General features: G+C 33.5%; 1 protein-coding gene across 4 annotated transcripts in view; it reads left to right on the top strand.

Moving 5' to 3' along the window:
* The window catches only part of AFF1 (ALF transcription elongation factor 1), a 177339-nt gene that overhangs the window by 103177 nt on the left and 49264 nt on the right, over positions 1 to 24898 (top strand). For all 4 annotated transcript variants that reach the window (XM_074274922.1, XM_074274925.1, XM_074274924.1 and 1 more), the window contains one exon: positions 17428 to 17472. In XM_074274922.1, the coding sequence (XP_074131023.1) occupies positions 17428 to 17472 (45 nt within the window). The remainder of the gene's footprint in view (positions 1 to 17427; positions 17473 to 24898) is intronic.

Below are 24898 nucleotides of genomic sequence, written 5' to 3'. Positions count from 1 at the left end.
CCATGGTATTTTGTAAACATCTCATATTTTATTGGCACAGATATATTCGCTACCAGTTGAAGTGCCCTGCAAGGATTTTTGTTTTAATTTGCATCCTTGGGCTTGATTTTTTTTCTTATCTATATTACTTTTAATAATATAACTGCATTAGTGTTTCTCCTGGGCCTGTATCCCAAAGAGATCATAAAGAAGAGAAAGGGACCCACGTGTGCAAAAAATATTTGTAGCAGTTATTTGTGTAGTGATGAGAAACTGGAAACTAAGTGGATGCCCATCAGTTTGAGAATGGCTGAATAAGTGATGGTACATGAATGTTATGGAATATTATTGTTCTGTAAGAAATGACCAGCAGGAGGATTTCAAGAGGGCCCTGGAAAGACTTACATGAACTGATACTAAGTGAAATGAGCAGAACCAGGAGATCATTATACACTGCAACAACAAGACTACATGGTGATCAATTTTGACGGACATGGCTCTCTTCATCAATGAGGTGATTCAAATCAATTCCAATTATGCAGTGATGAAGAGAGCCATCTACACCCAGAGTGTGGACTGAGTGTGGACTACAACATAGCATTTTCACTCTTTGTTGTTGTTTATTTCTATTTTTTTTCCATTTTGATTTGATTTTTTTTTTCTTGTACAGCAAGATAATTGTATAAATATGTATGCATATATTAGCTTTAACATTTCTACAATGTTTAACATGTATTGGACTACTTGCTATCTAAGGGAGGGAAAATTGGCACACAAAGTTTTGCAAGGGTTAATGTTCAAAAATTATCCATGCATATGTTTTGAAAAAGCTTTAATAAAAACAACTAAAAAATAATGTAACGCATCTAAACATTATCCCTAGTTCTCTTTGTCAAGGCCAGCAGAGATAGCACTTACTTATCAACTTTGTGTTTGTCCTTACTGAATTGGCAGTTGAACAGAAGAATTTGACTGATAGAGAGAATCTAGGGAGTAATCTCTATGTGGGAGAATTGGAATCTAAGAAGGATGGTTTCTCTTTTTGATGAGAGAGGGGTTTTTGGGGAAATGGGGGAGGGTGTAATCTGGTAATTTGATAAAGAGATTGGCATTAATATGCTGGGTTCTGGATAAGAGTATGATTTGGTCATTGTAATTAATGATTCCAGTCTTCCCTAAAGCAGTTAGTCCTGTATGTGTACATACACACACACACTGATAGATACATATATTCAAATAATTATTTATTTCTATGGTAAAAAGGTCTGTGTGTATATACATACATTTTTAAAGGGAAAAGTGATAGTAGAAGGGACTGTTTATATGTGGTTCATGTTTAAAAGACAAAATGATGTCAGACTGACCTGAAGAAATTAAAGAAAAAACAAGAAGCATTCCCTGCCTCTCCCAACTCCAGAATCCCTTACTGAAAAGCTAAATTTTTATATTATAGGGATGAGGTGTTCTTTGAGAAGAGAAGAGAGTGGGAGTGATAGGGATAAAGGCTGACTTCTGGTGAAGTTGGAAGGAAGCATTTGTTTGCCTTTTATATGCTTAAACTGTTATAATCCAAGTCTGAGAGAAAAATCTCTTTCTGTCTTTTTGAATGTGTACATAGTTGGGTTTTGTAAATTCTCCCCTCCCCCCTTATTTCTTCTCTTCTACTATAAAAGAGCAATTTTTTTTTATTAAAGCTTTTTATTTTTCAAAACATGCATAGATAATTCTTCTACATTAATCCTTGCAAAACCTTGTGTTCCAATTTCCACTTTCTCCCCAAGATGGCAAGTAGTCCAATATATGTTAAACATAGTAGAAATATATGTTAAATCCAAAATATGAATACATAATTATCTTTGCACAAAAAAAATCAACCTGGGGAAAAAAATGAAAAAGAAAATAAAATAGAAACAAACAACAACAAAAAGAGTGAAAATTCTATGTTGTGAACCACACTCAGTTCCCACAGTCCTCTCTCGGGGTCTTGTTATCACAAGATTATTGGAACTGGTCTGAATCATCTCTTTAAGAGAGCCATGTCCATCAGAACTGATCATTATATAATCTTCTTGCTGTGTACAATGGTCTCCTGGTTCTGCTCATTTCACTCAGCTTCAGTTCCTGTAAGTTTCTCCAAGCTTCTCTGAAATCATCCTGCTGGTCATTTCTTACAGAACAATAATATTCCATGACATTCATATACCATACCTTATTCAGGCATTCCCCAACTAATGGGTATCCACTTGATTTCCAGTTTCTAGTCATCACAAAAAGGGCTAACATTTTTGCACATGTGAGTCCCTCTACCTTCTTTAAGCTCTCTTTGGGATATAAGCCCAGTTAAAACACTGTTGAATCAAGGGTATGCACAGTTTGATAACTTTTTGAGCGTAGTTCCAAATTGAAAGGGCAATTAAAAAAAAAAAATTAAACGTATCCTTATTTACCTGGAATTAAAGTTTCTTGTTGTTTTGAAGATAGGTTAAAATCTGTTCTCCAAACCCATGGTTATTTAATGGCATAAATTATTTTATGTTCTAAATTTCATGTAATGGTTTTCTATATATAATTAGACACATTTTTTCACTTTAGTTTGGAATTCTGCAAAAAAAGTTATTAAAATTTCCAGAGACTCTATTACTGGGTTTATTCCCCAAAGATGTTACTGGTGTGAAAAAAAATCCTAAATACTCTGAAATATTTTAGCAGTACTTTTTTCTAATCTTTAGTAATTAGAAAAAAGTAAATAGATGTCCACCAAATAAGAAATATCTCTATGAACTGATTAGATTGACTTAAGTAGAGGCAAGAAAATGTATACGCAATGATTATATAGTAATGTAAATGCAAAGAATATCAAAAAATTAAAAGTAAATGTAACAAAAAATGTATTTTGAAATTAAAATTTTCACAGCATTATTTCTGTTTTCTTTCTGTTGATTTCAAAAATATCAAGGGCATTGATTTAGTTGATGCTATTTGGGCTTTTATTATATCTTAAATTCCCATCCTTCTAGTATTAGCAAGTGATTCTCAGTTCTTAAGAGATTGATGTTCCAAAAATTCAAACAAACAGACTTACTGGAGAGGTCAAGATGACTATACTGTTCAAATTTTTCCATCTGGCTTCTATTTAAAAATGCTATCAAGGAATAAAAACTGAAAACAAACCACCAATTTAAGAATTACCTAAGGGTCACTCAGGTAGTTTTAACAACTGTATTTTTATTTTTTAGAACAGAGTACAATTTGTGGGAAAAGAAGTGAGAGAGAAAAGAAACTGTATACCCTGTGCTCAGCAAAAAGTAAAGGACAGTTATAAACTTGAGCAGCTAAGCTGGTTTCCACAATCATAGGACAGAGAGAGATATTTGCTTTTCTCATTGTGTCAGATATAGAAGTGCTAGATATGGAACTTTTGAAATCTTGTGTGGTTGTTGAGTTGTCTGATTCTTTATGGCCCTATTTGAAGTTTGTTTGACAAAGATAGTGGAGTAGTTTGTTGTTCCCTTCTCATGCTAATTTTATACATGACAAACTGAGTTAAACAAAGTTACTTTCCTAGAGTCACACAGCTAGTGTCTGAGATCAGATTGAAATTCAGAAAGATGAGTCTTCCTGACTTCAGGCCTCAGGTTGCACCACCTAGCTGCCCACTTAAAATCTAGTATGATATGTATAAAGTAGGTGTTAAGTCCTTGAGGATGCAAAGAACAAACAACAGACTGCTGGTTTTTAAGCTTAAAATCTAATTAGCAATAGGCCATGTACAAAATACCAAGAAGAGATTAAAACAAATGGGAAAGGGATTAGAGGAGATGTCCTGGAGAAAACTGTTAGTGACTTGCATTTTAGTGTACAGTGTACCTGGTATCTACCAAGTAGATATTGGGAAGCAAGAAAATAATCTTTTGAATAGGAGACCAAGAGTTAAAACATGGAAACAAGAAATAGAGAAAAGAAATGGTGTGTTCTGGATTGAATGACTACAGAATGGAGAATAGACTCAAGTAAAACTAGAAAGGTGGGTAAGGAAAGAAAAGTTAGAGGGGGAGGAAAGTGTGGTTGTTGTAGTGCTAAGATGCATTCTGCATTTTCTTACAATATTCCAGGTCTGAGTAAGTATTATTTGGATATTGAATTTTGAGATACTGTAGGACATCAGCTTAAAATGTTCTCCTTTCTTCAATTCTCTTGCCTCTCCCATTTCCCAGGATCCTAGTATGTGTTGTCTTCCCTCATTAGAATATCAGCGCCTTGAAAGCAGAGATTTGTTTTTTCTACTTTCATATTCCGAGCTTCAATTAGGGCGTGGCCCATAGTATGTGCTTAATAAATACAAGTAGTTTTGTTGTTTTGTACTTCATGTTTCCCCCCAGCTTCAGCACAATGCTGGGCACATAACTGATGCTTAGTACTTATTGATTGTCTGACACAGTCTAATGGGGAAATAGTATGCACCTGTACAAGGTATACCAAAAGTCTTAATTGCATCCTAAAACTTTAATAACTTACATCCTGCCTGTAAGTATAAAGAAATGCCCAACAGGTATGGAGAGAGGGAGGTAATTGGCAGATGAAAGGACCAATAAAACCTTCATGTACAATATAGTTCATGAGCCAAATTTTGAAGTGAATCAAGGATTTCGTGAAGTAGTATTGAGGAGGGAGGGCACTGTCCAGACATGAGAGACAGAAGCCAATGGAAAGAATGGAATGTTGTGTGAGGAACACTAAAAAGACCATTCTAAACTGGATATTTTCTAGCATTGCAAACCACACATGTTGAAAACAGACTAAGAATAAGCCCAGAATATGTATGGTAATACACTGTTGTTGTTGTTGTTGTTGTTGTTGTTGTTGTTGTTGTTGTTGCTACACCAATTGAGGAAATATGACTGAACTTGGGGTCAGGAGAATATTTAAGACTGATTTTACAATTTAAGTAGCTGATGGGCATGGTCTCTTTTGCTTCCTTTATAGAATGGATGATAATACTCAAAATATATACTTCATGGGATTGTTGTTAAGGCAGAAAAGAATTTAAATCTACTGGGTGACAGACTAAATACCAAAGACAGGAGATACAAAGAAAAGCAAAGATAGTCCTTAACCTCAAGAAGCTCACAGTTTAATGGGGGAAAACAAAATACAAAATAAGGCAAAAAATTGGGAAGGGTTGGGAAAGAAGATACCAACCCTGGGGAAATGTCCAAAGACAGTGAGAAATTACAATATAGTTAACCTAGGCTCCTTCCTTAAGTGGAGATTGTGAAAAGAAAGGTCTTGGGCCCCAAGGGCAAAGGTACAAGATAAAATGTGAATTTTTTCAGGATAAAAGTGACATGGGCATGTTTTTGTGCAATAGGAAATGATCTAGTAGAGGGGGAAATTTTTTAAATAAGTAAGAGTGGGGATGACAGTGCAGTCTATTGGCAGGGACAGAATGGAATAGGATTGCATGAACAAGTAGAGAGTATTCGTGATGAGGAACTTGTAAAGGAGGAGAATAGCAGAAGGCATTGTAGTGATAGATGATGATGATGAAGGAATTCAAGGTGAAAGGGCATCAATTTTTTCTATAAAATATGAGGCAAAGTTCTTTCCTTAAAAAGTAGGTTCCCAGTTCCAATTGTTCAATGATGAAGAGAGCCATCTACACCCAGAGAGAGGACTGGAAACTGAGTGGAGACCACAACATAGCATTTTCACTCTTTCTATTGTTGTTTGTATTTTGTTTTCCCTTCTTGATCTGATTTTTCTTGTGCAGCAATATAACTGTATAAATATACGTATATTGGATTTAATATATATATATATTTTAACATATTAAACATGTATTGGATTACCTGTCATTTAGGAGCAGGTGGGGGGAAAGAGGAAAATTTGGAACAGACTTATGCATGGATAATTCTTCAACATTAACCCTTGCAAAACCCTGTGTTCTAATTCTCCCTCCCCCCTTTTCCCCACCCCCATCCCCTAGACAGCAAGCAGCTCAATATATGTCAAACATACCATATACTTCTAATAATTGCCTTGTTGTATAGTTTGGGATCTTGTAAAAAGCACCCTTCCTTCCTAGTGGTTCTTTGTATTTCTTTTGAGAATCTTGATTCTCCCCCTTTTTTTTTTTTCACCTCAATTTTTGAAATAATATTTTTTAGATTTATTAAATTCCTTTATAATTTGATTGTTTGTAACACTGAATATGCAAGTTAATTTCATAGGAACACAAATTGAAACTAGAGGATACCTAGTTTAACTCTTATTTTACACGTGAGGAAACTGACTATGACACCTCTGATTTTTGTATACTTTTTATAATTTTTATTTTATCATGATCTAATTTATCTAATAATTATTTAAATTTAATTTATTTTAATTTATATATTATTAAATTTAATAATTAAATTTAAATTATCTAATAATTTTTATTTTATCATGATCTAATTACAAGTAATTAATTCCTTCCTAGTTATTTAAGTCTTATTTTATTTATGTAAAAAATTTTTTTTTTTTTTTTTTAATCTACTGGTTTTTGTAGATAATTTTAAAGGATTTTTTGATATTGAACTTAAAATATTTTTGGAATTCAGAATTTAAAAAAAAAAAAACTGTTCTTGCCCTCTAGCTCTTTACAGGTAGTCTTCCTCAATTCTGGGATATGAGTATATTAATAAAATACTCCATAAGCAAATTTACTCTCCTAAATTTGTCTGTAGTAGTCATACATGCTCATGGATCCATTCACATTTCCTCATAAAGACTTTTCATCCCAATGAAAATGATTTTTTAATAGAATTTATGATATGATTAAAATTGGATTTTGATTTCCAATGGTGCAGGTATAAAAAGATAAAAAACAGAACTTGTTATTTGAGGTTAATAGGAACTCCCAGTGGTAGGTGAATAATTCTTTTTGTTTGGTTGGGTTTCCCTTCGCTTTACTCTGGGAATCCGACATTCTTTTAGGACTGAAACATATGCATAACAGGGGACATTAGTTTATGGTCATTTGGAGCAGTGGACCTCACTTTCAAAAGGCCACACATTTTGTATGTTTTTAAACTTTTACCCGCATGATGCTTGTATAAGTCAAAACTGCCTAAGGGACAGATGTTGCCAACTTCACATGTACGGAGGGAAGGCAAATATTGCTAAGCAACCATGTACTTGAGAGAGCATTTTTAGGAGTGGAGCCAGGGGAGCTAGTCATGCCTGGGAGCACTTTCAGCTTCTCATGGCTCAGTGCAAGAGAAGAGAGGAAAAGTTCTTTCCTATCAGGGATTCCACTCCAGCAGCCAGCACAAAAGACACTCACCCATTGACACTGATTAGGGCTGACAAGGGAATGTACGAAAACAGGGAATCTCTTTTGCCATGTAGGAAGGCAATAAGACATGTTCACAGAGGTAAGTGCGCCACATCGTGCAGCTGTGCTATGTGATCAGTGTTGAGCTGTGGCCTCAGGAGCAACTTGCTGTTTAGTTTAGGGTAGTTAACATAGAGCATAAAACAAGGTAAAATGGGGAAAATACCTAAAAATAACATGCTTTTCCTCTTTCACTCTTTTTTCCCTTCTTCCTTTCCTACCCTTCCTCTTTTCTCTTTCTCTCTCCATTTGTCTTTTCTCTTTGGAGATGGCATATGAAGAAGGGAGGTACATTTCTGTACCAAACACAGAACAAAAGAGCTCCCAAAGATGTAGGAATTAATGCTGAAGTATCACCTGCTCCTCCCATATTCCCTCCCTTGCATATATTTGATAGGTAATTGACAGGTGGTGTGGCTATTCCTTTTTTGGACTGCCATTAGAGACCTAAAAAAAAAGTCTTGGAGCCTCACCTCCTGAGATTTTCAGGGATGTTATTTTTATTGGGGATGAGGAGTGGATGTAGATTGTTTTTTTTTTTTTTTTTTTCAGTATATTTAGGGAACTTTTTTTGGTCACCTTTATTTTTAAAATGAGCTTTAGTAATCTTTAGTAAATATTGACTACTAAAGAAAACTATAAGTTGAGATTTCTTCATTTTTAAAACTGTGATTAATCAGTCCTGATGAGGACAGGAAAAGGTAGTGGCTCTTATCTATCAGTGTGTGCAGGTTTTTCCTGGTCTTTTGTTTTTCTCTGGCACTTAACTTCAAAGGAGGTTGTGAGTGGAGATTGAAGTCTTTTTCCTAGAGGTCTTTAAAAGGAGAAGATTTTAGTCTCCTGGAAGATTTCCATGTGGTCCAAATTGAAAATTGCATTTATGATTGCTCAAGATACCTTCTAGCTAGTTTGAAGTTATACAGTATGATTCATTATTCTATAATATATAATTTTTTTGATAAAATAAATTAACCATTGTCAATTAGTCATTTTGGGGGTCTGAATTTTTAGTTTTATAATTGTTGGATGTGTTTAGGGGTGTGGGTGATTTTTAAAAAATTTCTATATTAGATCCTCCCTCCTCATAAGCAATGAGAAATTGTCCAATTTTCTTTCCTAAAGGTAAAAATCGATAAAAATCAGTTAATAAAAAGGCATTTATTAAGTACTTATATATGCCTTGCAGTATTCAAGGTATAGAAAGAACTATTTAAAAAATATAATTATAGATGTTTGTGATAAGTTTGAGACATACCCAAGATAATATTTTAAAATCATTGTGCCATAATTGACTTTGTGGTATGAATTTACTTTATTTGTTAATAAAACAAAAATACTCTTTGTTGGATAACAACAACAAAAAAGCCTTATTAATGTAGTACAACACAGTATTTGCTTATGTAAAGCTAATTTTACCTGATGCTAATTGCCATTTATTGCTGCTTCCTTTTTTGCAGGGAATCTGGCAGTATTTCCATTAAAGAACTGAACTTTTTAAGATAAAAAAATTTTTTTCCATTCCTGTCTTGTCAGAGAGAGATTTCAAACTAACATTGTAGCAGTCTCTGTAAAGGTTTTCCCATGAGTCACATCCAGGTGTATAGAATAGGCAGGAGGGACACAGGTGCATTTGTGTCTCCATACAATTTAAATTTCCTTTGAGGGGGAGGTTTTATTTAACATTTTTACTCTACTTCTAAAGAGGGGATAAAACCTGCTCTTATTTCTTAGAGGTAACCTAAAATATATTCAGGTATCACAGAAGTTTTCAGTGAACTGGTACACAGTGAAGCATAGTAATAATAGTAATCTAAGAGAATCTTACTGAAATCTTTTTTTAGATGGCAAATTTGCAAATGAACCCTATTATTCAGGAAAAACTACTAAATATTTTTCCATATTTAAGTGATTTCATTAGCTCTTAAATGTAGTGCCTGGCACATAGTAGGCCCTTAATAAATTTGATTTCTAGAAAGTTTATAGAATCAACTTAGCCAATGTCCTAATTACCATCTAAATAAAAATCAGTTTTATCTTTGAAGGTAAGATACTAGTCTCCTAATCCTAAGGACTATAGCAAATGTTAAAGCCATTACTAGATCTCAATGTTTTGTTATTTATGGTAGTGACAAGATAGATGTTCCAACAGATGGTACAAATATATGGTCCTGCAATACATTACATCTTTGCCCTTTCATCAAATATGTTTTAGGACTTCTTTCTAGATACAATTTTTAACATTGGCAAAACGAGGAGGTAGATATATTAGAAGACAATGGACAGGGTGGAGCCATATTTATTTATCATCTATCATCTGTGTTTGTTATAGTATCAGTAAACCCTAGAGCATTTACTGTGCTGCCAAAGCATTTCCTCAGGGTATTATATACTTCTAGCCTACCACTTTAGGGTTTGTGGTTTGTTGTTGGTTTTTTTTTTTTTTTTTAATCAATGCTAGGAGACAACACCAGCAGACTACTCTGGGATTACATTAGAATAAGGTCATGACAAAATCTTTCTATCTTTCCAGACAAAGCACGGATTAAACGGTTTACTGTATACTTATGAGTTTAACTTCCTGCTCCAGAAAATGGTTGATGACTTATCTCTGGGAAGATAGAATTAGAGTGTCTTTTGGACTTGGCACTTAAATTGGACAGATACCACATATATACAAAGAAAGAATAGTAATGCACTTAATATATCTCTCTATCCTGTTAGATTTGAAAAATGAATGCCATGTGATTTGGATAAGAGATTCACAACTAGTCCTGTTTAGTTCTCTTGTTTGTGTAGATTTTGGGGGAAAATAAGATCAAATTCCAATATAAAACTCTCCCAATGGTGGTATTTTATTTCAAGCTGAGTTGTGAAATTCTCTTTACATTTGTTAACTTACTCTGTAAGAAGAAAAAGTAAACTCTCCATGGAATTACATTTTTCTTTGACCATAGACTGGGGGATACGGCTGGAGTAGTAGAGAAAAAAAATCAAGAGGAAGTTGTCTGTTGAAAAAGTCCATTGGCTTTATTTAGAACTAAATTATTGCTCCCAGCTTTTTTTCTTTTATTTTTTAGTAGTAGGAAGAGTGCTATTTCCTTATTAAGGCTACTAAATCATTTCTGAGATGTGGATCCCATCTAACCTTTCATCAAAGTTGGAGTGTTCAGAATATTTTCCCTCAAATTATTCATGGTGAAAATTTACTAGTTATTAATTGAAATTAACACGTGGCATGTTCATAGTAAGCACTGATAAGTTAATTTTTTGTTCAGTTGTACTATTTTTTAGAAAGGAAAAAATCAGCACAACTGATCAGTACCCTGAAAAATTCTGAAAACATGTACAATGTATAACACCAGTGGACTCCACCCTCCACTAAGGAGTAGGTGTCTTCTAACATTTCTTCATTCTAGTCCAGCTAGATCTTTATAATTTCTGCTGCATTTATTTATTTATTTTGATGTGTGGTGGTTCTTTTCCATTTCCATTGTAGTTTATATTGTTGTAGTGTGTGTGTTTTCTTGGATCTACTTAATTCATTCTAATTAATTCATAAAGATTGTTCCATGGTATTCTGATTCATATGCTTCATTTTTTTATAGACCAATAATATTCCATTACATTCATAGTACCCCAGTTTGTTTAGCTATTTCTATATTGATATGCTACTATAAATATTTTGGATTGCAGGGGGGAGCTTTTTTTTTCCCCCTATTGATGGCTTCTTTGGGACATAAGCCCAGTAATGAAGTCTCTGGTTAAAACAACATTAACATTTTAGTTACTTTATTTTCATAATTCCAAACTGCTTTTCAGAGTGATTGTACCACTTCACAGTTCCACCAACAATGTATGTGTGTGCCTATCTTTCCACCATCCCTCCATCAATGACTGTTGCCGTGTTTGTCATTTTTCCCAGTATGTAGGTTGTGAGGTGAAATCTCAGGGTTGTTTTGATTTGTATTTTTCTTATCATAGAAGAATTCTTTCCTATAGTTGCAAATACATTGCAGTTCTTTTGAGAAATATTTGTTTACATTCTTTAACCATTTATCTATTGGGAAATGGCTATTAGTTTTGTTAACTTTTTTATATCTTGGATATTTTAAAAAATGACACAGATTACTTATCAGAAAAATTCAGCACATAGATTTTCCCCCCATTTGACCATTTCCCTTCTTATTGTAGGTACATTAATTTTATCTGTACAGAAGCTTTTCAATTTTGAATTTTTTCATTTTTTATCATTACCTCTTTTTCTTGATTAAGATTTTATTCTGTAAAAGGTACATGATTTACTTTCCTTCTGATTTTTTTTTTTTTTTTTGGTAGTATGATGTTTTATATCAAGGTTATATATCCATTTAGAATGTAATGGGGAATAAAGTAGTAAGGAGTTGATCTAAGCCTACTGACTGCTTTCCAATTTTTATAAAAATAAGGAAAAATAAAATAGAATGAGCAATTTTTTTCCTAGACAATTTATGTTTTCTATTTTATCAAAAACTAGATAATTGAATTATCTCGCTTCTGATTGTTCCTTGTCTCTAGACAGTTCCATTGCCCTGTCTCTGTTTTTTAACTAATACCAGATAGTTTTGATGAGTACTGCTTTATAACACAGTGAAATTGTCTTTATCCTTTTTTTTTTTCATCATTTCCCTTGATAATTTCCAGATCTTTTGTTTGTCCAAATGAATTTTCCTATCATTTTATCAAGCTCTATAAAGTTTGTTAGTGTGATAGGTAGATCATTGAAAGTGTAAATTAAATTTGATAGTATTTTCATTTTTATCATATTGACACATTCTAACCATGAACAATGATTATTCCAATTATTATTATTATTATTTTTCTTTAAGAGTATTTTGTAATTGAACATATATGAGTTTTTTGAATGCTGTGCTAGGTTGATCCAAGATATTTTATGCAATTTCCCTTTATATTATTATTTTTTGTGTTTTTTAAAAAAAATATTACATGGAAAAGCTGTTCATTTTTGTAGCTTTATTTTGTAGCCTGCATCTTTGTTGCTGATAATAATTTCAAGTTGTGTCTTTGCTTATTCACCATGATTTTATAATGAAACCATAGTAGGCTAAGCAAATAAGGATACTTTGATCTTTTCTTTACTCGTCTTCATTCCAGTAATATCTTTCTCCTGTTTTATTGCTGTTTTTAGCAATTTTTAGACCTATATCAAATAATAGTGAGGAGAACATCCATCCTTGGTTCAATCCTGTATTTACTGGAAAAGGTTCTAGGGTATTCCTATTGCATATGATACTTCTGTTTGGCTTTAGATAGATGTTTTTTGTAATATTTTAAAAAGTGCCTTTATGCCTATACTTCGTAGATTTTTTTTTAGCATAAAGGAAATGATCATTTGATTTGGGATGTTTTGTTTTTTTAGTATAATTATGTTGATGCTTTTTCTAATGTTAAACCATCTTTTCATCCCTAATATAAAAATCTTCTTGGTCATAATGAATGATTTTTTGGGGGCAAATTGCTATAGTCTGTATGACAGAATTTTGTTTAAAAATTTAAAGCTCTTGGGGCAGCTAGGTAGCTCAGTGGATAGAGCACCAGCCCTGAATTCAGGAGGACCAGAGTTCAAATCTGGTCTCAGACACTTAACACTTCCTGGCTGTGTGACCCTGGGTAAGTCACTTAACCCTAGCCTGGGAGGAGGGGGAAGATAAAATTTTAAGCTCTCTTTTTGATATTCTGGTAGATTTTTAAGTATTCCTTTATTTTTTAATGTTAATCAGTTTTGTGAGCACATAACTATGTGTTCTGATTATTTTTGGCTGTGACTTCATCTTGTTTTACTGATTTGATATTCTAAATATTTGATATTTGATATTCTAAATTTTACTGATTTGATTTTCTTTAAAAAAATCAGAATTACCTATGATATGGGTTTATAAATTTATTAGTCTTTTCAAAGAACCAAATATTAGTTTGATCATTTCTATGTCTCTGCACCCCCTCCCATTTATCTATTTCATTTCTAATTTTTCTCACTCCTCAGGATTGCTTTCATTGTATTAAGTCTCTACTTGAATCTTTCTCTTTTGTTTTTGGTCCCTGAACCAGTGACAAGTTTTACTGCCTGATGGTTTGTAAAGGACATATTAACTCTTTCTGCTTTTTTACATTGGTTTGCAATAACTTTGTGCTCTTATACCTTTTGTAAAAATTCCTTGTGGTACTAAAAAAATACATTCTTTTTTGCTTTCCCATTTGTTCTGTTCCATATTTTCCCTTTTGTTTTTCTTTCAAAACTGATAACAGGACAATATGGTTTCCATTTCTTGTAGCTTAGATGTTTCCTTTGTGAATTTGGATGCTAAGGCATTTAGGAGCAAATAAGTATTTATTACTGACACTAGTTTGTTGTCTGCGTTTTCTTTCAGCATAATATTGTTTCCTTGTTTATTTTGTTGCCATTCTTTTGCTGCATGGAAATTTTTTCCCCCCATTCCCTCAGTTTCATTTTTATTAATGTTTGATTTTTAATATGTTTCTTGTAAGCAAACAGATTGTGTTTATTCTTTGTTTTTCCCTTTTCTTTTTTCTTTTTATTGAATTGTTTAATCCCCTCATAGTTAAAGTTATGCAAGATTTGTCTTTTCCTCCATTTATCTTTGTTATTGGTATTTATTCCCTGAAGTTACTATTTTTGCCTTCAGCTGTAAACATCGCAACTTTTTCCTTATTAGCAACCTGTTTCCCTCCCTTTCCCTCATCTCTGATCCTTTTTACCCCTATTCCTTTAGAATTTTGCTAGAGATTCCAGTTCTCTTTCCCTTCACTTAGTCCTATTCATTTTTTTAAAAATTTTTTTTGTGTGCCCATTACCTAAAAGGATTATGTTACTCTCTTCATTTATCCATCATCTTTTACTGTCTTTTTAAAGCTAATTCTCTAATTTTCTGGTCTCTATCTTCTTTTGAATTCCTTGGACATTGAGCTTCCAAAGTATCCTCTAAGCTGTTTCTTCATCTATTTTGTGAGTTTGTCTTGTGAATTCCCTTTTTCCTTTATGCCTTACTCCCAAAACAGTACAATTATTACAAAGATCACTATCTCATGGTAAGGCTCCTCCCACAGTTCCTCTGATTATGCAGCCCACTACCGATTTATACCTTCTGGTTATTGTTTTTCTTGTCTCAGAATCTCTTCTTTGTGTCCATGTTCTTTCCACAACTACAAGCTGAAAACAAATGTGGTCTCTGCCCTCTGAGAGATTACATTCTATTGAAGGAAAACAACACAGAAAAAGGAGCTAAAAATCAGGATAGCAGGTGGGAAAAAGAAGCTGAGAATTAGGAAGAGAGTAAAGAAGTGAGCTTGAGGGGCAGCTAGGTGGCGCAGTGGATAGAGCACCAGCCTTGAATTCAGGAGGACCCAAGTTCAAATCTGGGCTTCATACACTTAATACTTCCTAGCTGTGTGACCCTGGGCAAGTCACTTAACCCCAGCCTCAGAAAGGGGGGGAGGGGGAGAAGTGAGCTTGACTGCCTTGAGCACCTCCTCAAAGGTGGCTCATCTAGATTGAGAAAACCCAGTGGCATCTTTCTCAGAGATAGGTGAAAAGGCTGCTGGGAGATGAATATAAGTACCTTTCTAGAAATATCTGTGTGATTGAAATATGATTACAGAGGTGAAGTTCTTAATCTGGGATCTGTGAACTTAATTTTGTTTTTGTGAAGAGCCCTTGTTCTGGAGTTAAGGTTAACAAGGAAGCCTAAATCACAAATGTGATGATTTCTACATCTCTGGATTCTGATCCCAGTTCTGATACTGATTTGCTTTGCTCTCACTTAGCCTACACATGAGTACAATGAGTTCTTGAACATGAGTTGCCTTATCTGCAAGAAGATCTGAAAGGGCCTTAGAAAATCATCTTGTTTAACCTCCTTCTCTACTGGTGAAGAAACTGAGGAGTAGAGGGATTAAAAAAGATCATTGGTTTTATAGACTAACTTTGCTACCTTTGGGGGGGAATGTAGCTTTGTAGTAGTGAGGAAGTCAGATGATTTGGGATTGGGAACGACTTAGGTGCTCAGGAAGGGAAAGCAAAAGAGAAAGACTTCTTATTTGAAACGTTTATCATGTTTATCCCGACTGGAAAAAAAAAGAATGGGAATAAGAGTCATGTTCATTATTAGACAAACATGAAGGACTATTTTATAAGGGGAGAGAAGAAAGGTGTTATTTCATTGAATAACAACCTTGAGTGGGTGGTAAAATGTAATTTCAAGCATAAGTAAGAAGGGAAATTAACTTTGGAAAGAAAGACCTGAGAGAGAAATAAGATCTTGAATAAAAGATTCAGAACTCTGAAGTGGAGAAAAGGACAATTCATTATTTAAATATCCTTTTTGAAAATGCAAAAAGCCAAGGTCTTCCCCTGGCCCTCTCCATCCTATGAAATCAGATACTTCCATCTCTGATGGAGTCTAAAAAGATGGCTCTTGGAGACTGACTTCTATGAATTAAATTAAATGGACCACATTGTACAATAGAAAGAACATTGATTTTATAATCAGACACTTGGCTTCACGTCCCATCTCTTCTTTATGCTATCTGTAGACAATCCCTCCACCTCTTGAATTTCAGTTTCACCTAGGCCACTCATCCCCACCCCACCCCCAGTAGAAGCTATTTTGATATTTTATCTTATGTTATCCAGTCTTTCCCTCCCAGATTGATTTTTTTGATTAAGCAAGCTACCTTTTGCCTCAGTTGTTACCTAATCTGGAACCACTGAATGGGTGTTGCCTCATAAACCTGGGAAAAGCCTTAGGTTACTAAGGCCAGAGTCTCCCATTGCATACAGGGACCATAGAGGTGACAGATCAGTCATTCTAATCTGTCTTGCTATTGGACTCCTATGACTAAAGTTTACTTGAAAACCAAGACATCACTCTTGTAATATCATTGGTCCTTTTAAAAATTTATACATTTGTATAAATGTTGTAAGGTGATCATTGATATAATAATTATTGGTATAGTAATTCATGGATGTAATTTATAAATAAGAAAATTCAGTATTTTTATATGCATATATGCTATGTGTGTGTAAGTGTATATGTTGGTATACATGTGCATACGTGTGTGTGTGTGTACACATACTGAGAGTTTCAGGATCAAAAAGTTTAGAGATTGTTTTTGTTTTTGTGTGGGATAATAGCAACCACAAAAACCATCAGAGACTTTCAGAGTAAGAAAAAGCAAAAAGGGGGTTAAATTGTCTTTAAAAGAGTTACTGAAATGCTAATTAAGAGGTGATGGGAAACGGGAGGGGGACCAATACCTGCAACTTTTTAGCTATAGCTCTATTTGTTACAATAAAGTCTCAAGTCACAATTAAGATATAGTTTAAAGCTATCTTCCCAGGAGAGTGTCTTCACTCAGTTAATTCCACACATCTTAAATAGTTGGCTTTTCCACTCACATCTTTTGAATATATTGCAAAAATCTAATCAGATTTAGTTAGTAACATCTTATACAACTAACCACTGGAGAGGGAATTTAAATACTTAATAAAATTATGGTACAAATTATTGACCTGCTGAAAGTGGAACAAATGAAGAATAAGCTTCATTTATTTACAATGCAATTTTGGCATTCCATCTCAGACTTAAAAGGTTACCGAGCCCTGCTCTGGATAACAGTTGGAATGCCCTTGAAAGTACCTCAGCATGAGTGATTCCAATGCCAAGGGAGTTAAATTGTTGACACTTTCTTTTCAATTTAGTAATTTTCTTCCTTGAGTTTGTTTACATTTGTATACATGGTTTCATAAGTTAGGAAAAATCATGAATAGAAATTAAAGATACTGCCTTATTCTTTTGTATTGGTTCAAGTGTGAACCTTTTGGGAATTATTTTTCCTTATCTAAGTGAAGATTAAGATATTTAGGTATTGTGTTTCAGTGGAGCCTTGAGCTAAGAGAGAATTGCTGCTGGCTTTCTACTAGCTTATGTTAACATTACAATGAGTGCTGCTCTTATGTCTTTTTTCTTTTTCTTTTTTTTTTTTTTTTTAATATTTAGCAGGCCTTCCCAAATGAAGTGCACTGTGTTGAAGAAATATTAAAGGTGAGTAATTTGATAATGCCTTTTATTGTTTCTGCTTTAATTTAAGTGGAACATTTTCCATTTGTTCTTATTTTATTTAATTGTTAATATTCTAAAGTCAAGTGGATATAGCACAAGGCCTGGAGTCCAGAAGGTCTGAATTCAAATTGGGCCTCACACACTTACTAGCTGTGTGATCCTGGAAAAGTCATTTAACCTGTTTGCCTCAGTTTCCTCCTTTGTAAATTAGCTGGAGAAGGAAAAGATGAACTATTCCAGAATTTCTACCAAAAAACAAAACATAAACAAAAAAACAAATGGGATTCCACAGAGTTGAACCCAACTGAAATAGTAAGTAAACCCAAATGTTCTTTGAATAACATTGTAGGAACTTGCTTCTAGGAAATAAATTGCCTATGTTTATAGATCATGACAGTGTATAAATTGTATAAATACCAAGCTCTGTTTAATTCAAACTCAAATGGGCTTTTTAAAAACACTGCTTAGTGTAGTCTGTCTTTTGGAATGACTGATTCATGTTATTACTTTAAGGAAAAAAATGAACATATTGTAATTTTAGACTGTCATCATCATGTGTATATATTTTAAATTATTTTAGCTTTTTAGACAATTAGCTTTGGAAAAGATCTCATTTCTTGGTTCAAACCTCTCATTTTACTGATGAATCTCTCTTGATTTATGAATATGAAAATAGTCAAAGGCATAAGAAACAAGATCAGAATCATGCTCCTTAGTAGGAAGGGTAGACAAAGAATTCTAAGTTGTTCACATAACTTCCACTGTCTTCTCTTTCTCACTGTTGAGAATCTAGTTAAAGTGACAGTATGAAGAAAAATGCTTCAGTCCATAGAACACTGGCTTTGGAGTAATTCAGATGTCATCTCATATTTACTAGTTATGTATGTGACCCTGGGGAAGTCACTCAACCTAGTTTGCCTTCCCACACCCCCCCCCCCCAAAACCAAAAAATAATTAATTTTTAAAAAAACTTAAATAGTTTTGTAGTAGTGCCTGGAACACTAAGACCAGAAATGATATGTCATGATCACAATTGTTTTTCGGGCAGGAGTTGAACCCAGGACTCAATGATGACAAGGCTCGCTAAGTTTATTTCTCAGAATGAAATAAAAAGCCCTTTAAATGAGAACTGAAATTTTGTCCTGAAGCCTTATTTGTACAGCTCAAGTAACAATTATGGCATCTTCCCTAGACAGTTAACAGTTTTTTAAATTTTTTTTTCCAGTTTTTCTGTTTTCTTTCAATATGATTAGACAATGTCCTTTATACAGTGTAAATGGAGCATAGAGGTAGAAAAGATTAAGGGAGCATTGAAAATAAACATTCAAAGGCCACTAACATTGTTCCTGGTCCTTCCTCCCTCCCTTCCTTCCTTCCTCCCTTCCTCCCTTCCTCCCCTCCCTTTCATTTTTATACATTTTTTTGAGCTTCAAATTTTCTCCCTTATGAAAAATGCCATCTGAATCCAGAGAAGGAATTGCAGAGACTGAATGTGGATCGAGCATAGTCACCTTATTTATTTTTTGTTTTGTTTTGTTTTGTTTGCTGTTTTTTCCCTTTTGATCTGATTTTTCTTGCACAGCATGACAGATATGGAAATAAGTTTATAAGAATTATACATATTTAATCTATATCAGCTGTCTTAGGAGGAAGGTAAGGGAAGTAAGGAGAAAAAAATTTGGAACACAAGATCTTATAGAACTTAATGTTGAAAATTTTTTGCATATGTTTGGGAAAATAAAATACTATTAAGGAAAAAAAAAGATGAAAAAAAATTCTCCTTCCCTTCTATCCCCTTACCTTTTCATTGAGAAGGAAAGCCAAAACACAGACTTAAAGACTTGAAGGACTTTCAAATGCTCAATGGTGTGTTATTTAACTTCGTGAAATATTCATTGTATATTTCTAAGAAAATAAATTTAACTAAAGTGTTTTTTTTTTCTGTTGTTCAAACTGCTTGTCATAGATAATGTAGAGGAAATTCCTGCTCTATTATTTACTAATCTAGCTAATTTCTGAGGTCCCTTCCAATACTCAGATTCCATGAATCCATGAAATGTATTAGAGAAGCAAAGTAACTCAAAATATTTATCTGAAAAATGAGATTATTAGTGATGTTTGTATGGGAACATACACTGATACAAGTTATCCATTTTTTCATTATAGATAATTTGAAAAATAAAATGAAAAATATATATCTGTGTAATTAAGATTTTCTTCATAGAAAATTCTTTTAGGAAACAAATGTCATTAGCTTAGAAAAATAAATGATTTTAAAAATTTATAACTGTCAAAGAGAATTATTAACAATGTAAATTACTCATTTGTTTCACTTATTTCTTCCTTTCTAGTTTTGAAAAATAATCTGATATATCAAACTATAAATTAGTTTCTGATAAAATATGTCCATTACATTTTTTTTCACACAAAGGTTGTTGTAGCACTTTCTTCAGTGACATAGAATTGATACATTTGACACATTCCATTTGCAGAAGTTTTTATAAAGTGTTCCAAAAGTTTCAAATGAAGTTTTAAGCTTTTATAGCTTAAATCAAAATGCTTCCAGGACAGGAATACTTTTCTCTTTGGTACAATAATCTAATACCTGCCTCTCTGCAATTTAGACCAGTTTTTCTTTAAAATGTATTGAGAACAACTTCAAGATTTGGTTGACTTAGGAAACTAAATGGCTTTTGCCATTAATTCCCTGTCACTTGAGTGCAATATAGGCATGAGTAACTCTAGCCCTGTCTGATGCCTGCCTCATAGAAAACAATGGGCAAACTGGTCACAAGGAAGGTTTCCTCCTTGGAATAAACTCAAGTGTCAAAGATTTTCCTTGTTAAATAGCCTCCTCCTGCTATGTCTAAGTAAATCTCCTTTTGTTAATTTGTTAATTATAAAGCTTGATTGAGATCCAACACTAGGAAGTCCCTTTCTATTTACTCAGTTATATTTACCATCTTATGTTTCTCTTGACTCTTGTGTTTGTATTATAGAGTTTCTAATCATCTCTGATTTTTTTTTAATTTTTTTTTTTTAATCAGGAATGCTTGGAAGTCATCTGTTTCATGTTAAGTCCCTTTTTCCCCCCTTTACACTGTACTAAATTCTGGCAGGGGCTTTTCTTGATTTTATATTTTGCCACTTCAAATATCATAATTATAAGGTCTGCTTTGTTTGATAATAGCACCTACCAGGTTCTTTGTGACCCTCCTGTAGTTTCTGGTTATTCAAACTCAATTCCATTTGCAGTATTTTTTCTTTGAACTGGAAGTTCTGGATATTTTGGCTGTGATGTCCCTGGGATTTTTCCTTTCCGAGTTTCTTTCAGAAGGTGATTGATTGATGGATTCTCATCGTCATGCTGCTAATATGAACTTCAATTGACACTATCTCTTTCAGGCTCCTCTCCTTTCTTATTGTGGCCTGGTGTACCAGAAGAATCCTCCAGATGTTTTTCTTTATAGAAAGCAGAAGTGGGACTTTCAGTTCATTTAACCCTGAATCTGCTGCTCTGCCTGATTTCAGCATCATAAAAAAGATATCCCTTGTGGTATCTTCAAATACTTTTCCTACCTCCTTTTGTGTGTTTTCTTTCCCATGTTAGATTATAAGCTTCTTAAGCAGTGACTCTCTTTTTATTAATTGTATCCTCAGTGCTTAGTACAGTTCTTGGCATAAATGAATGCTTAATCAATGTTGATAGGATTAGATTGGATTCTTGCTATTTTCACTTTTCCCTTCTAGTTTTGAATAGATTTGGGCAGTTTTTATTTATTATTTATTAGAATGTGGTTTCTAATATTTGTGAGGTTTTTTTGTTTCTGTTTTTTGGTCATATTTTTCCAGCATTGTGATGATTCTTCTTAGATTATCTTCCTTTGCCCTGTTTTCCAAAATACCCTTCACTTTCTCTTTTTAGACTTGATTTTGTTGAGTTTTTATGACCAAGCAGTTGTATTCTTCTTTTGTCTTTGTGTTTTGGATATACCTGCAGCCATAAAAAATTTATCATCTTCTGTTTATTTTTTTCCAGCCATATGTCCTAATTTGGGACTTTGTATTAGGTCAGCGCCAGGCCCTGTCCACTTTGCACTTTTCAATGGAATGATGTGGCCCTATTTTGGGCCTGATTCGATTTGGGGGGAGGAGGGAGATCGGATAGGTTATGCCACTGATTTCTGGGTTTAGAGTGGTGTTGGGTTTTGGTCCTTTCTGTAGCCTTTCATTACAAATTCTTCATTCTTTAGGACCTTCAGGTGTGATTTAAGTCAATATGCTATAATTTGAGAATGCCTATGTTCTCTGTATGAGCTTTGGTAGTTCTCTTAATTTTTGGAGTAAGATTATTAACAGACATTCAGCTGCCCTTGAGATTCCTCATTAGAAAACTCCAATATTGTATCCCCTGGTAACACAACGCTGTTGGCTTTGGATGCTGGAACCTTGGTCACCCAATTAGAAGGTGTTAAGAGTCAGGACCTGAATTCAGTCTTTGGAGCCTAATCCACTGTGCTCAACAGCTTATTTGGGTCTGGATGTAGTTGTGAGGGACTATAGAGACAGTGTAAAGTATTGCTATTCAGATATAGCCAATGCATTGATTCATTTGGCTTGATTAATTGTAAAGGAAACATCTATTTGGTAGAGATTCAGGAGGGAAGGTTTTGGAAACTGATAAAGATAGTGGCAAGCAATTTTAAAAAATCATCAATATAATAAAGAAAACAATTATAAAGGACAATTAGAAGCCATAAATGTTTTATGGCAGAGATACAGCGAGGTGGTATAGTAGATAGAACATCAGGCCTTGAGTCAGGAAAATTAATCTTTTTGAGTTTAAATCCTTTTATTTTTATTTGTTTTTTTTTCTTTTTCTTTTGTTTTGTTTTTTGTCTGACTCTGGCAAGTTCCTTATCTGTAAAATGAGCTGGCAAATGGCAAAATCACTCTAGTTTCTTTGCCAAGAAAACTCCCCAAAAATGGTGTCACAGAGTCAGACTGAAATGACCTAATAACAGCAGAGATATTAGTCCTGTAAGACATTAGATAAGTAGTGAATTTGTAAAATGTTGGGATCTTTTTTGGATTTTATTTTTCTCCTATATGAAACAGTAAAGATGGACTGTATCTCTAAATATACTTCGAGTTCTAAATCTGTTATCTTTTGGAATAAAACTACTTCTGTTAATAACAATTCACATTATACAGAACTTTGTGTTTACTAAGTTTTTTCTTCTTAATAACATCATGAGGTAATATCCTTATTTCATAGTTGAGGAAAATTGATGCTCAGTAGTATGAAATGACTCACTCATGATCACAGTTAACAACTCTTAGGTTTCCTACAAGGACCTCTTGAACGTTAAAGCCAGTAAATGCTCCTCTTTACCTTAATATTATCTCTTCTGAGCCTGGCCCTATGGCCAGAATACTGATAGGTTTTTTGTTTTTGTTTTTGTTTTGTTTGTTTTAAATAAATTTCTATTAATCATCTTTATTTTACTATCATGAAATTTTCTGTTTCTCCATTTTCAGCTCATAATAATACTGTTCTTTTTAAAGATGATCTACCTATATAGATTGAATTATTATTCAGAGTTGCAGAGCCTTAGCATGACTAGCATCTGGATTTTCAGATGCCTGTTACTGAGTGTTTATTCTGCTAGCAGAATTACCTTATTATTATGCCTATTAATCCTACCTCTTTGATGGGATAATGGCTGAAACCCAGTATAATTTCTGGTTAGGGTGGGAAATCACCCATTTCCTGACTCAGGAAGCTTGTTGCCACCTTGATCTTGTCTCTGTCTACACTCTTACCTCCACCGACATTCTTGCTATTGTTCAAATTAGCCACTGAGTGATAGCATCAAGCATCGTGGAAAGAGATTTTTTTAGATGAATGATTTTTCATACAAAGGCAGAAAAACTTTCCTTTGTCCCTGTTATTCAGTCTTGTCATCTGTTCTGTACACTCTCCCAACTATTTCATTCTTTTTTAACTTTCTTTGCCCTATCCATGTACAGTTCATGTTTTTCTCTTCCATTACTTCTGGAATTTAAATTCTGTAATTTAATGCTGTTATTAAAAATTTTTTTTTCTATCTTTTGATTCTAATTTAAATCTGATGCTTCCATAAGACATTGATCACTGATCTTATTCTTCAGGACTTGGTTCTTTTTCACTGAAATAATACACTGAAATAGGAAGTGTAATATAGCTATATTGTTTCTGTTACTACTTCCAGAATTCATACCACATAGCTGCTGTCACTTAGCAACTTTTCTCAATCTGAGGTTCTTAGAATTATGGCTTTAGAGTTTGAAGAATATGTGTGTGTGTAAAAGATATTAGTGTCCTTAAAGGATATGTGGCCCAACCTCTTTATTTTTATAGGTGAGGGCGTTTAAAAAATTTTAAATCTAGGTCTCTTTCTACTGATTAATTTCATTTGTCTGTACTCTTTGATCTTGGCCAGGATTTATTATTGTAATGTCTGTGAACTGTTTTTTTATGCTCATTTTAAGTTTTTCAATCAGCAAAAATGTCTCCTCTTCTTTATGCCTTAATCTCCCACCCCTTTTTCCCCAACTCCTCCACTTGAGAAAACAAACCTGTGACAAAGGTTAATTGTCAATCAAAACATTTCTACACTGACCATGTCCAAAAAAATGCGCCTTATTCTCCATTTGGAGTGTTTAACCTTTCTATCAAGAGGTAAGTAGCTTATGTCATCACTCTTCCTCCAGAAAAACTGATAGGGCATTATGCTAAAAAGAATTCTTTAATTTTTTTTTTTTTTTTTTTTTTTTTAAGAATAGTTTTCCTTTGCTATGTTGCTCTCATTGTATATATTATTCTCCTGACTCTATTTGCTTCATTTGTCATCAGATAATATGTCTTTCCAGGTTTCTCTGAAATTATTCCATTCTTCATTTCTTATAACAAAATAGTATTCTATCACATTTCTATATGTTCATCCATTCCCTAATTGATGGATATCCCTCCTCAAATTCCCATTCTTTGTCATATCAAAAGAGTCATAAACACCTTTGTATATCTTTAGACTTGGTTTTACTTAGAACTAATCCTTCTTCTCTATAGTCTCTTTCTCTTCTCTTTTCTTTCCTGTTTCCCAATGAAATGAGATGTATTTCTGTACCCAATTCTACATATACATATGTGTGTGTGTACATTTCTTTTTTTGACCAATTTAGATGAAAGTGAAGTATCAATATTATCCCACCCCTATTTGTTCCATGTATACATATATCTACTTGTGTGAGCCCTAATTCTGGGAGAAATTCCCTAATTTAATCTTTCCATTATTCTTTTTTAAGATCATCAATACATAACAAAAGCACTCTTAGGCCAATCTTATCCAATTAGACTCAGGATATG

This window comes from Sminthopsis crassicaudata, chromosome 6 (assembly GCF_048593235.1).
Source record: "Sminthopsis crassicaudata isolate SCR6 chromosome 6, ASM4859323v1, whole genome shotgun sequence".
Classification (NCBI taxonomy): domain Eukaryota; kingdom Metazoa; phylum Chordata; class Mammalia; order Dasyuromorphia; family Dasyuridae; genus Sminthopsis; species Sminthopsis crassicaudata.
Note: the sequence above shows the minus strand (reverse complement) of the source record. Positions and strands in the feature narration are given on the sequence as shown.